This window comes from Physella acuta, unplaced genomic scaffold (genome assembly GCF_028476545.2).
Source record: "Physella acuta isolate Inbredline_101_S28 unplaced genomic scaffold, ASM2847654v3 ptg001871l, whole genome shotgun sequence".
NCBI lineage: Eukaryota > Metazoa > Mollusca > Gastropoda > Physidae > Physella > Physella acuta.
In genome coordinates, this window is record NW_026733377.1 from 74,321 (window position 1) to 88,688 (window position 14,368).

Below are 14,368 nucleotides of genomic sequence, written 5' to 3' on the forward strand. Positions count from 1 at the left end.
TAAAAGTACCTAGTCTAAGCAAGCATTGTCTAAACGTACATAACAAGACGTTATATGATAGAAAGCTTGAAATAGGAGATTGGCTTCTTGTGAGCTTTAGAGGAGGCCGATAAATGGTTCCATTGGGGAGGGGGGGGGGTCATTAGAGACATATAGTCACTTTGATTTAATGTCAGGTTATCATTTTAATTAAATAAGTTCTAATAGCAATTTTAACTAACCCAAAACAAGTTGTCTATGTAAATAAAACAAAACAAAAGTTTTTTTTTTACTGGAAATTGAACAGAGTTTGTAAGACAAACTATCTCAATTGGTTAGTATAAATAAAACTGATTCCGTCTTTTTGGTATTATAAAAAAACGTCAAATGGTGATTGTAAAGGTGCTTGATCCAGCAGATACTAGCAAGGGAACTCACACCAAACTTAGGACGTTTGGCCGAGCTGATGGGTTTTCTTAGTTCAGTAGTTCTCAGACTGTTGCGTTAACTCAGTGGTTCTCAGACGTTGGCTCAGTGGTTCTCAGATGTTGACGGTGGTTTTCAGATTGTGACATTGACTCAGTGGTTCTCAGACTGTTGCGTTAACTCAGTGTTTCTCAGACGTTGGCTCAGTGGTTCTCAAATGTTGACGGTGGTTTTCAGATTGTGACATTGACTCAGTGGTTCTCAGACTGTTGCGTTATCTTAGTGGCTCTCAGGCGTTGACAGTGGTTCTCAGACGTTGACAGTGGTTCTAAGAAGTTGACAGTGGTTCTCAGACGTTGACAGTGGTTCTCAGACGTTGACAGTGGTTCTAAGAAGTTGACAGTGGTTCTCAGACGTTGACAGTGGTTCTCAAACGTTCGCTCATCGGTACTCAGACTTTCGTTGAGCCAGTTCCGGTTGTTTTGCCGGTCTCAGAGCTGGGGTCCGTGGGATTGGTGGGTTCCTGAGCTTGCGTATTCTTTGACGTGCTAGTGGTCGCACTGCTGGGGTTCGTGTTTGTTTTAAGTACCTTTTTGCTAGCACTTGGGGTCGCAGTACTGGGATCCGCGGTGGTCTTTGGTTTGAAGGTGGTCGAGGTGCTGGCCGCCAGGTGGAGAGGTTTCTGTATGTTGGACGCTTGGAGGGCGCGGGAGATGGCGTCTGGAAGTTAAAGGTCATTCCATGTGTGTGTGTATATATATATATATATATATATATGTATGGTGACAGGACAAATGATCTCAGACAAAATATCTCAGACAAAATATCTCACGGACAAATGATCTCAGGACAAATTATCTCAGGACAAATTATCTCAAGGACAAATGATCTCATGGACAAAAGATATTTTGTCTGAGATCATTTGTCCTGAGATTATTTGTCATGGAACCATATATATATATATATATATATATATATATATATATATATATATATATATATATATATATATATATATATATATATATATATATATATATATATATACATATATCCCTCATTTCTTGACTTTGTTTTAGTTTGGGTTATGTAACTAAGATAGTGACCAATTCAATTTTGACAGAATATGCTTTGGTTGGAAAACAAACGCAAGTTAGATCAACACATTTTTCATTAATTGCTTAAACGTTAATGAGGTTGGAAAATTGGTACTTTTGATATGTGAAATATTGTCTGTATTGTGTTGACCTTATAATACAGATAGAGGCTGGAAATTCACCCAGTATTTTAAACTGACATGATTTTATCGTGTTCTTACTTTGTAGGCAAACCCCGTTTTACTTGGCAAGCGTCCCGGCTATGAAGATAACATCCAACGCTATTCTATATCCTACTGCTATGAAGATAACATCCAACGCTATTTTATATCCTACTGCTATGAAGATAACATCCAACGCTATTCTATATCCTACTGCTATGAAGATAACATCCAACGCTATTCTATATCCTACTGCTATGAAGATAACATCCAACGCTATTCTATATCCTACTGCTATGAAGATAACATCCAACGCTATTCTATATCCTACTGCTATGAAGATAACATCCAACGCTATTCTATATCCTACTGCTATGAAGATAACATCCAACGCTATTCTATATCCTACTGCTATGAAGATAACATCCAACGCTATTCTATATCCTACTGCTATGAAGATAACATCCAACGCTATTCTATATCCTACTGCTATGAAGATAACATCCAACGCTATTCTATATCCTACTGCTATGAAGATAACATCCAACGCTATTCTATATCCTACTGCTATGAAGATAACATCCAACGCTATTCTATATCCTACTGCTATGAAGATAACATCCAACGCTATTCTATATCCTACTGCTATGAAGATAACATCCAACGCTATTCTATATCCTACTGCTATGAAGATAACATCCAACGCTATTCTATATCCTACTGCTATGAAGATAACATCCAACGCTATTCTATATCCTACTGCTATGAAGATAACATCCAACGCTATTCTATATCCTACTGCTATGAAGATAACATCCAACGCTATTCTATATCCTACTGCTATGAAGATAACATCCAAACCTATTGTGCGTCCTACAGCTATGTATAGTTTAACAATCATGATATTGCATGATATTTGTTATTATTATTATTTATTATTTGTAAGTATTTCATTCTTTTCTTTGCAAATAGCCCTCGCTTGTCGTTAACTTTTGAAAACTTATTAAATCTGTACCGTTAACTTTTGAAAACTTATTAAACCTGAGCAATTTAATCACACTCCCCCAACTCTGAGCTAATTAGCTTCAGTTTTAAAACATACACGACATCTAAAACACAACTGACCTATGTGCTTCCCCACCAAGACTTCCACTGGATCACTTGGCTCCTTCATGGCGCCTCCCAACAGTATGACGAAGACGAGGCAGAAGAACAGGACGAAAGCCACCACAAAGCACATGACCACCAGGAACACGTCAATCTTGAAGTTCGGCACCTTGAAGGTTTCAGTGGGTTTCGTCGTCTTCTCCACAACTTTGTCTGTGGCTGGGGGGGGGGGAGGTTTTTTTAATGAGGGTGGGGGGTATTAGAGTGAGCAGAATTACGTCATTTGTGTGGAATTATATACGAATAGTTGCGCTGAATTCAGCAAGGATGAATGTATTCACTGGTGGTTTTATAGATTTACATACAGATGGAAATATGGAATTTTGTACGGATGGGATTAAGCACGAATAGTGTTATTGAGTCTTATGAGTTGTGGGATTGTGTAATGATACAATTTTTTGATCGGATGGAATTATGGACGGAAGTTTTAAAGCATTATGTAAGGAATTTAAAGAAAGCTGTTTTAAGAATGCTGGAGCAGTTTACTATTGGAATCATGCACGCTGGATATATTAAATGATGAACTACTATCTTGTAAAGATACACTGTACCAATGACAAACTGCTTCAAGGGTGCAATGTTTTAATGATGTACTAACTATATACTGACAAGGCGTGCGATATTTGTGTGATGACGAACAGATAAAGTGTACACCCCATGTGAATGATGTCACCAAACTTACCGGAGAGGCAAAGCTTTCCCCGACCCCCGGGCCGACACTGGAGGCACTGACCGTCAATGTGACACTCAAGGTTATGGCAGCCCGTGCTGCAGAATCGTGAGCAGGTCAGCCCATACCTGGGTGAGGCACAGTCTGTAAAGGAAGGGGTGGGGGCGTTTGGTTACAGCTATAGCAGGCTCTATGGGACGGCGTGGCCTAGCGGTATAGCGCTAGACTGCTAATCCGAAAGTCTCGAGTTCGAATCCGGGTTCAAATAAGCGGAACGTCTACCAAACTCTGATGGTTATTCAACTCAAAAGTAAAGGTGGGCGGGCACATGGCTCACCACTTCATACGCCGAGGTCACAGAAACACGTGAACTCTACTTCATTTACCCCATGTATCTTCAGGTCCGAAAAGGGAACTTAACCTTTATAACAGGCTCTATTGGTGGAATACATGATATTTCTTTCCAAACATTTATATCGATGTAGTCAACGGCTCAATCTTATAATTGTAAAAAACCATTGTTAGTCAGTTGTCCCTTACAACACCAGTACATAGCATGGCTACCGATCTATTTCAAATACTTGCGGATGTCTTGAAGTTTGTTTAGGCTACTAAAGATTTAATGCCAGCCAACACATAAAGGTGTAAAAATAGACTCCCGTCTTCTGTTACCTCCGAAAGTCTCCACTTCACAGATCTGTAGGACAGCCTCGAACTGGGAGTACAGCCCTGTATGGCTGTTGGCTGTCACTGACAGCCTCGCAAACGGAGTGTCAGTGTCAGTGCTGACGTGATATGCACGCCGCGGTTTCCGGCTGTCGTCAGTGTAGCGGATTATTTCCGTATCCGTGTCGTCTTGGCCGGAAATGGTAAAACCCATCAGATAGTGACTGTTGATAGCTGGGGAACAATTAAAGCAAAACCGTTGATAATTGGGGAACAATTAGAACATAACAGTTGATAGCTGGGGAACAATTAGAACATAACCGTTGATAATTGGGGAACAATTAGAGCATGACTGTTGATAATTGGGGAACTACTAAATCGTGACTTTATCACTGGGGAACAATCAGAGCGTAGCTTTTGATGATTTTGGAACATTCAGAGCGTGGCATATTGATGACTGGGGAACCAAAGACTATAACCGGTGGTAACCTCCAGCATAAATCTAATACCTGACGAATAGCAGAAATAACAGATGGCTCCTTTGGATATAAACACTTCTGTCTATAAACGCCCCCAAACAGAAACACCCAAAAACATAAACACCCCTGGACAGAAAGACTCCTAAATTTTTAGATAAGAAACTGAGGATAGAAATTTGTTCTAAAAGTGGTTTAAGTGTTAAGTTAGTTATTAAATTTGTTTCTACTAAAGAAGTCAATATTTTTTTTAGTCATAGTCCTTGTTAAATTTAGTTAAAACACGCAGTAAGACCGAATTCATAGCCAAAATACAGATTATTTTTTGCGTAAGGCATTGTTGAAAGAAATATCTCTTTCAGATTAATAGTTTGCCTTTTGGTCAAAAACGTGTATCTATTTAAAATAAATCACAATCCAAATAGCGTCGAACTCTTTCTGTATGTACAGAGATAAGGCTTTCTACTTTGTTGTTCGGCTGGGTACAATAGGGCTGGTAAGTAGGTCCCAAACCAGTTCTATGGCTCATGCAGGTTTTATTGAGTCGTAGAACTGGTTGGTGACCTACTTACCAGCCCTATTACTGATAAAACTAATGGCGTAATTAAACAACACAGCAGTAGGGCCTCACCACTCACCACTCACCACTCACCACTCACCACTCACCAAACACCACTCACCACTCACCACTCACGACTCACCACTCACCACTCACCACTCACCACTCACCAAACACCACTCACCACTCACCACTCACGACTCACCACTCACCACTCACCACTCACCACTCACCACTCACCAAACACCACTCACCACTCACCAAACACCACTCACCACTCACCACTCACCACTCACCACTCACCACTCACCACTCACCACTCACCACTCACCACTCACCACTCACCACTCACCACTCACCACTCACCACTCACCACTCACCACTCACCACTCACCACTCACCAAACACCACTCACCACTCACCACTCACCACTCACCACTGTTGTGTAGGACTAGCTCCTGAAGCAGCTTGGGGTACCTGTACTCAATCGACCATGACGGGCTGCGGTCGTGCACGTCGGTTAGGGTGCACACATCTCTAGCACCGTCCACGGCATTAGCAGAAGTTTTGTTGAAGTTTCTGAAAGGTCTGGTGCTCGTCTGGTTGGTGGTTTGTTGGATAGCCACATTGCGTCCTGCCGGGTTACATATGTGTGTATTGTATACATGATATATTATATATATTGTAGGTGTGTGATACATATAAACACACACACACATATATATATATGTATATATATATATATATATATATATATATATATATATATATATATATATATATATATATATATATATATTTATATTTATATTCAAAACATTCGGAAAAGAGGATGCAGGTGGGTTAAATAAGACGTGAAGACGGTGGTAAATACAGACTTCATACGTACCTCCACTTATGTAGATGGTGCAGACAGACTTCAGACATACCTCCACTTATGTAGATCATACAGACAGACATCAAACATACCTCCACTTATGTAGATCGTACAGACAGACATCAAACATACCTCCACTTATGTAGATCGTACAGACAGACATCAAACATACCTCCACTTATGTAGATCGTACAGACAGACATCAGACGTACCTCCACTTATGTAGATGGTACAGACAGACTTCAGACATACCTCCACTTATGTAGATCGTACAGACAGACATCAAACATACCTCCACTTATGTAGATCGTACAGACAGACATCAAACATACCTCCACTTATGTAGATCGTACAGACAGACATCAGACGTACCTCCACTTATGTAGATGGTACAGACAGACTTCAGACATACCTCCACTTATGTAGATCGTACAGACAGACATCAAACATACCTCCACTTATGTAGATCGTACAGACAGACATCAAACATACCTCCACTTATGTAGATCGTACAGACAGACATCAGACATACCTCCACTTATGTAGATCGTACAGACAGACATCAGACGTACCTCCACTTATGTAGATGGTACAGACAGACTTCAGGCCGTACCAGTAAACCTCCACCACCTGCACCACACCACGTGACTTGCAGACGACATCAACCACGTGATCGTCCACTACCAACAGCCTCATGTCGTCACAGGGAACATTGGTGCCATTCAGTTGCCGCAGCCGCACGTAAAAATGTTGGGACTTCCCTTACCAAAATGTCGAGAACGCTCTCATTATTTAGTAATTAAAGAGGTAGTGTTAGTTTTTTCACAAATTAATGACAGGACAGTCACAATAGACATGTCGACCCAACGTCTTCGTCGGCATGTATTAATTAATGTATTCAGATCCAAGACTTTGAGCGGTTTTCAGCATAATGCTTGTTGTAATGATAATCTGAGAACGTTCTGTAACTACCGCTTCTAGAATTGACTCATAAACCGCCAATCAGATCCCGATTGGTCCCCCCCCCCTCCACTCTCATGAAGTAGTACCAGGAAGTCTTATCTTCTGCACACATTTGCTCATGCACGTGTACGCTAAAAATAGACTATAAACACACGTACACTTACACACACATGCACGATCAGTCAGATAAACGACATACACGCACACACACAAAATGCGCACAGACACAAGCACAAGATGCACACATACACGCACCAAAAAAACCACATACACACAAACAGCATACACGCGCACGGACACACAGACTTACAGACACACATCCACTCTCAGTTACACACACACACACATACATTCTCAGTCACACACACATACATTTTCAGTCACACACACACATACACTCTCAATCTCACACACACACACACATGCACTCTCAGTCTCACACACACACATACACTCTCAGTCTCACACACACACACATGCACTCTCAGTCACACACATAAACACACACACACACACACACTCATACACACACACACCTTCCTCTTTGATGACGAACCGCACCCAGGTAAACTTGACAAGCCTTTGGAAGGTGAAGGTCACTTTCCTGACCGTTGGATGCGTGCACGTGGCGTCATCATAGTCGGCCACTTCAGCCACATCGGTGGACGCCTCTGGCACCACGTCCTCTGGCAGAGTCAGGAAAAGTGACGTCATCAGTTCATGTGATCTAACACAACTCTAGCTAAATGTGACGTCATCAGTCCACGTGATCTAACACAACTCTAGCTAAATGTGACGTCATCAGTTCACGTGATCTAACACAACTCTAGCTAAATGTGACGTCATCAGCCCATGTGATCTAACACAACTCTAGCTAAATGTGACGTCATCAGTCAACGTGATCTAACACAACTCTAGCTAAATGTGACGTCATCAGTCCATGTGATCTAACACAACTCTAGCTAAATGTGACGTCATCAGCCTATGTGATCTAACACAACTCTAGGTAAATGTGACGTCATCAGTCAATGTGATCTAACACAACTCTAGGTAAATGTGACGTCATCAGCCTATGTGATCTAACACAACTGTACGTAAATGTGACGTCATCAGTCAATGTGATCTAACACAACTCTAGGTAAATGTGACGTCATCAGTCAATGTGATCTAACACAACTCTAGGTAAATGTGACGTCATCAGCCTATGTGATCTAACACAACTCTAGGTAAATGTGACGTCATCAGTCAATGTGATCTAACACAACTCTAGGTAAATGTGACGTCATCAGTCAACGTGATCTAGCTAAATGTAGGGATATTCTATTTACTAGCTTTTATCAACGAATTAACTAGTTATAGATTTTTTCCTGTTTCTCGCAGAAAAATTAACAAAACCTATGAGATCTGAGTTTGATTTCTATACAACAGAAGTTTCAAGCTAAAGACCTACTGTATTGGCAGTTGTCAACAGAAGTTTCTAGATAAAGACCTACTGTGTCAACAGAAGTTTCTAGATAAAGACCAACTGTATTGGCAGTTGTCAACAGAAGTTTCAAGCTAAAGACCTACTGTATTGGCAGTTGTGAACAGAAGTTTCAAGCTAAAGACCTACTGTATTGGCAGTTGTCAACAGAAGTTTCAAGCTAAAGACCTACTGTATTGGCAGTTGTGAACAGAAGTTTCAAGCTAAAGACCTACTGTATTGGCAGTTGTCAACAGAAGTTTCTAAAAGACCTACTGTACTGGCAATTGTCAACAGAAGTTTCAAGCTAAAGACCTGCTGTATTGGCAGTTGTCAACAGAAGTTTCTAGATAAAGACCTACTGTATTGGCAGTTGTGAACAGAAGTTTCAAGCTAAAGACCTACTGTATTGGCAGTTGTCAACAGAAGTTTCTAAAAGACCTACTGTATTGGCAGTTGTCAACAGAAGTTTCTAAAAGACCTACTGTATTGGCAGTTGTCAACAGAAGTTTCTAGATAAAGACCTACTGTACTGGCAGTTGTCAACAGAAGTTTCAAGCTAAAGACCTACTGTATTGGCAGTTGTCAACAGAAGTTTCTAGATAAAGACCTACTGTACTGGCAGTTGTCAACAGAAGTTTCTAGATAAAGACCTACTGTACTGGCAGTTGTCAACAGAAGTTTCAAGCTAAAGACCTACTGTATTGGCAGTTGTGAACAGAAGTTTCAAGCTAAAGACCTACTGTATTGGCAGTTGTCAACAGAAGTTTCAAGCTAAAGACCTACTGTATTGGCAGTTGTCAACAGAAGTTTCAAGCTAAAGACCTACTGTATTGGCAGTTGTCAACAGAAGTTTCTAAAAGACCTACTGTACTGGCAATTGTCAACAGAAGTTTCAAGCTAAAGACCTACTGTATTGGCAGTTGTCAACAGAAGTTTCTAGATAAAGACCTACTGTATTGGCAGTTGTCAACAGAAGTTTCTAGATAAAGACCTACTGTATTGGCAGTTGTGAACAGAAGTTTCAAGCTAAAGACCTACTGTATTGGCAGTTGTCAACAGAAGTTTCTAAAAGACCTACTGTATTGGCAGTTGTCACCAGAAGTTTCTAAAAGACCTACTGTATTGGCAGTTGTCAACAGAAGTTTCTAGATAAAGACCTACTGTATTGGCAGTTGTCAACAGAAGTTTCTAAAAGACCTACTGTATTGGCAGTTGTCAACAGAAGTTTCTAAAAGACCTACTGTATTGGCAGTTGTCAACAGAAGTTTCTAGATAAAGACCTACTGTATTGGCAGTTGTCAATAGAAGTTTCTAGATCAAAGACCTACTGTACTGGCAATTGTCAACAGAAGTTTCAAGCTAAAGACCTACTGTATTGGCAGTTGTCAAGTTTCAAGCTAAAGACCTACTGTATTGGCAGTTGTCAACAGAAGTTTCTAGATAAAGACCTACTGTACTGGAAGTTGTCAACAGAAGTTTCTAAATAAAGACCTACTGTACTGGCAGTTGTCAACAGAAGTTTCAAGCTAAAGACCTACTGTATTGGCAGTTGTCAACAGAAGTTTCTAGATCAAAGACCTACTGTACTGGCAATTGTCCACAGAAGTTTCAAGCTAAAGACCTACTGTATTGGCAGTTGTCAAGTTTCAAGCTAAAGACCTACTGTATTGGCAGTTGTCAACAGAAGTTTCTAGATAAAGACCTACTGTACTGGAAGTTGTCAACAGAAGTTTCTAAATAAAGACCTACTGTACTGGCAGTTGTCAACAGAAGTTTCAAGCTAAAGACCTACTGTATTGGCAGTTGTCAACAGAAGTTTCTAGATAAAGACCTACTGTATTGGCAGTTGTCAAGTTTCAAGCTAAAGACCTACTGTATTGGCAGTTGTCAACAGAAGTTTCTAGATAAAGACCTACTGTACTGGAAGTTGTCAACAGAAGTTTCTAAATAAAGACCTACTGAATTGGCAGTTGTCAACAGAAGTTTCTAAATAAAGACCTACTGTATTGGCAGTTGTCAACAGAAGTTTCTAAATAAAGACCTACTGTATTGGCAGTTGTCTGTGAACCAGCCGTCCAGACATCTCCCGTCCGTGACGTCACACGCCCCCGTGACGTTGTCACACCCCATCTGTCCCCAGCACCGACACACGAACCGACACTCCGGGCCAAACCATCCCTCTTGACACCCTGGGGATTTGATATTCCGTCATTCAGTTTTTAGCGATCCGGTAGATTATCTTTGTGTTAGATTTGTCTAAACAATATATTTCTATATATTTTTTTTTTATTTATTCATTTATTTGTTCAATAACGGTAACAATAACAGTAGGCACGGAAGCCTTCTTTAATATTGGCCGGTTTCTTTAATAACATAATAACATTTTAATAAAAAAAGAAATTGAGTAGCAAAGACATAGTAGTGGCAGTAATATAGCGTTAAAAAATTTATAATAAAGAAATAATATTACATTATTACGTACTTATAGTACACAATGGCATAGAGTTAGAATATAAAAGGGAAATGAGAAATTTTGCAAGTTAAGGAGGTCATTAAATAGTTGTTGCTTTAATTTTGAATATATTTTTTCAGATATGGATAGTTTTATTTTACCGTGGATCCACAATCTATCGAATCTAATGGATAGACAGAAAGAACATACCTTTGGATAAACTTAGGAACATCGCTAGTAAACACACACTCTGGATATAATATCCTTTAAGTAACATAATTATAATTTATGAATACTGCAGATACTAGTTTTGAAACAGTGTTGTTTAAATTTTGCTGAGAGTTGCCGTTCGTGATGAATGTATTACATTGGTGCTGCATGGTGCATCAGTGTTGATGGTTCGTCTAAAGCAGGGGTCTCCAAACTACGGCCCGCGGGCCGGATGCGGCCCGCGAGGTCCTCTCATCCGGCCCGCGGAGATCTTTTTGTCCACGGAATAAATATTTGTTGGTGATGGCTGAGGAACATGCCTGGAATAAACTGGCCCCCGAACTGAAATTTGATAGTTAATGCGGCCCTCGGACTGAAAAGTTTGGAGACCCCTGGTCTAAAGTGTGATATCTTCACCCAACAAGTTAACCGATTGCTAAAACAGCCCTACCTGATCGGTGCGTAATGTGCACTTAGCACTAAGCTGCACATGACCTACAACCTCGGGCTGCACCATGCCGTTGTTTGTGTTACGTCATCATGTCCAAGATCGTCGTCTGATGTCGGCCACACTTTAAGAAGATAAAACAGTCTCTAGGTTGTTTTTTTTTTCTTCTCAATTAGCGAGTAATTTAAAATGGTAATGTATACCTTGGGAAAAAAACAATAAGAAAAGCGAAGCGAGATTTTATTTATAAAATTAACTTTTCAACAAAAAAAAACAACTAAAGGATTTATAAACACTGAAGAATATATAATTTATGTGTTTTATTTTCCTCAAAAACGCTTTCCGAACAAAACATCAATACAAAAGAACTACGCAAGTGTACATGTAACGGTTTTTTTATTATAAAAATGTCAGCCGGGGGGAACGGCACCCCAACACACCACCTAGTTACGCCACTACAGTATCGTGTTGTATTTGTAGTCACTATCTGTCCTTTAGTGACTCGGGGGGCCGGGGATCATTTTCTGAAACAATAACATTTCAAACTAACGAAACGTTTTAGTGCACTTACATTTTAACTGATATTTTTATTGGGTTTTAAAAATATATGATGGAAAAAAAATTGTTTAAATTATAGTTATTGGTAAGACTAAAAATCATAACTTAAGTTTAAAAATTACATACTTAATATCAGTCAGTGCTAACTCTGACTAGAAATGGTACAATTTAGAGCTACCTCTTGATAGAAATGGGTGCTTGAGCAATCTAACTAATTCGTTATACACCAGTTATGTCATATTTCATTCGCAAAACATCTGTCATTGATTATACACAAAGCATAAGTCATATTCAACAAGCACCAGTCATGCATTATAAATAAAGCATCTGTCATGGTTCAAACATTAAACATCTTTCATACATCATACATCTAACATGTCATGTATCATACATCAACCATATGTCGTGCAACATGTTTCAAACAGCTGACAAACATCAAACATCTGTTACTCAGCACAAAATAGCATTCAAACATCTGTCATACATTATACATCACGCATCTGTCATGCTGTATACATCAACCATCTGTCATGTATCATACAACAAACATCAGCCACACACCAACCGTCATCAACCACCTGTCATGTATCATACACCCAGCATCAGTCACACACCAACCTTCATCAACCATCTGTCATGTATCATACATCAACCATGTCATATATCATACAACAAACATCAGTCACACACCAACCTTCATCAACCATCTGTCATGTATCATACATCAACCATCTGTCATATATCATACAACAAACATCAGCCACACACCAACCTTCATCACACATCTGTCATGTATCATACAACAAACAGCAGTCACACACCAACCTTCATCAACCATCTGTCACGTATCACACACCCAACATCAGTCACACACCAACCTTCATCAACCATCTGTCATGTATCATACATCAACCATCTGTCATGTATCATACAACAAACATCAGTCACACACCAACCTTCATCAACCATCTGTCATGTATCATACATCAACCATCTGTCATATATCATACAACAAACATCAGTCACACACCAACCTTCATCAACAAAAGGCTGGATGCGGACCCGGTCCTTCTTCTTGCAGCACAAACAAAAAGTACACACACCGATGACCACAACACACAGCACTATCAATGTCCAGCGCACACCGCCCTCAGGGCCAAGGTCATCGTCCTCGGTCTTCTCATCCACTTTTTTGGTCGTCTTGTTGACCTTGAACTCCCCGTAGTCTATAACTGTTTCCGGTTTATTCAAACCTGCAAGGTCAAATTGAAATAGTTACTTTCACATTTAGGTCAAATAGAAATAGTTACTTTCACATTTAGATCAAATAGAAATAGTTACACTTTCACATTTAGGTCAAATAGAAATAGTTACTTTAACATTTAGGTCAAATAGAAATAGTTACTTTAACATTTAGGTCAAGTAGAAATAGTACTTTCACATTTCGGTCAAATAGGAATAGTTACTGTCACATTTAGGTCAAATAAAAATAGTTACACTTTCACATTTAGGTCGAATAGGTATAGTTACTTTAACATTTAGGTCGAATAGAAATAGTTACTTTCACATTTAGGTCGAATAGAAATAGTTACTTTAACATTTAGGTCGAATAGAAATAGTTACTTTCATATTAAGGTCAAATAGAACTAGTTACTTTCACATTTAGGTCAAATAGATATAGTTACTTCAACATTTAGGTCAAATAAAAATAGTTACTTTCACATTTAGCAAAAAATCAAAGGGCCGAAACACTAGTTGGTTGATCAAAAACGTCCGGTATTCTTTCAAGTCTAGATTCTATAAAATGCCCTAACCCTAAACACCAACCTTGGTCCTAACTAAAATTTTAATCCTAAACCTAACCCTTACTCCGACCAGACCAAAAATTTAACACCATCAGCTTTATCGGCAACAAAAATTGATAATGAAATTGATAAATTGTATTTCATTTTTAAAAGAAAGCAAAAGTATTCCCAAAGTTGATACAGTAAATCGATATTCGTATTTTTACTTTTAAAAAAAACAACACAAAATTACCCCACCCCCCCCCCCACCCCTGGTTTTGATGACGTCTGTAGAGCCAGTGACGTAAACCTACCTTCAACACAGAACCTGCCGGTCCTACCGGGTGGACAGTGGTAGCAGTGACCGTTGAAGTGGCAGGCCTGGTCCTGGCACCCGATGCTACAGATCT

At 39.6% G+C, this 14,368-nt stretch overlaps 1 protein-coding gene and 1 long non-coding RNA gene across 2 annotated transcripts; both read right to left on the reverse strand.

The window, feature by feature from the left end:
- Positions 1-819: 819 nt before the first annotated feature.
- LOC131930972 (mucin-2-like) lies at positions 820-2,919 on the reverse strand. Its single transcript, XM_059287638.1, has 2 exons — positions 2,789-2,919; positions 820-1,125 (listed from the first exon to the last, which is right to left on the reverse strand). Exons 1-2 carry the CDS (start codon positions 2,901-2,903, stop codon positions 857-859), a joined length of 384 nt encoding a protein of 127 aa, XP_059143621.1. The 5' UTR covers positions 2,904-2,919; the 3' UTR covers positions 820-856.
- A 9,112-nt stretch (positions 2,920-12,031) lies between these two features.
- Positions 12,032-14,364, reverse strand: LOC131930969 (uncharacterized). Its single transcript, XR_009384208.1, has 3 exons — positions 14,273-14,364; positions 13,209-13,427; positions 12,032-12,140 (listed from the first exon to the last, which is right to left on the reverse strand). It is a non-coding gene; the product is annotated as an uncharacterized LOC131930969 (long non-coding RNA).
- Positions 14,365-14,368: the final 4 nt, after the last annotated feature.

Bases quoted from the DNA above. Each gene is read 5' to 3' on its own strand.
- LOC131930972 (XM_059287638.1), bottom strand. From the start codon at position 2,903: ATGTGCTTTGTGGTGGCTTTCGTCCTGTTCTTCTGCCTCGTCTTCGTC. The intron at 1,126-2,788 runs GTCAGTTGTGTT...TTTAACTTCCAG, and splicing joins CTTGGTGGGGAAGCACATAG to ACGCCATCTCCCGCGCCCTC.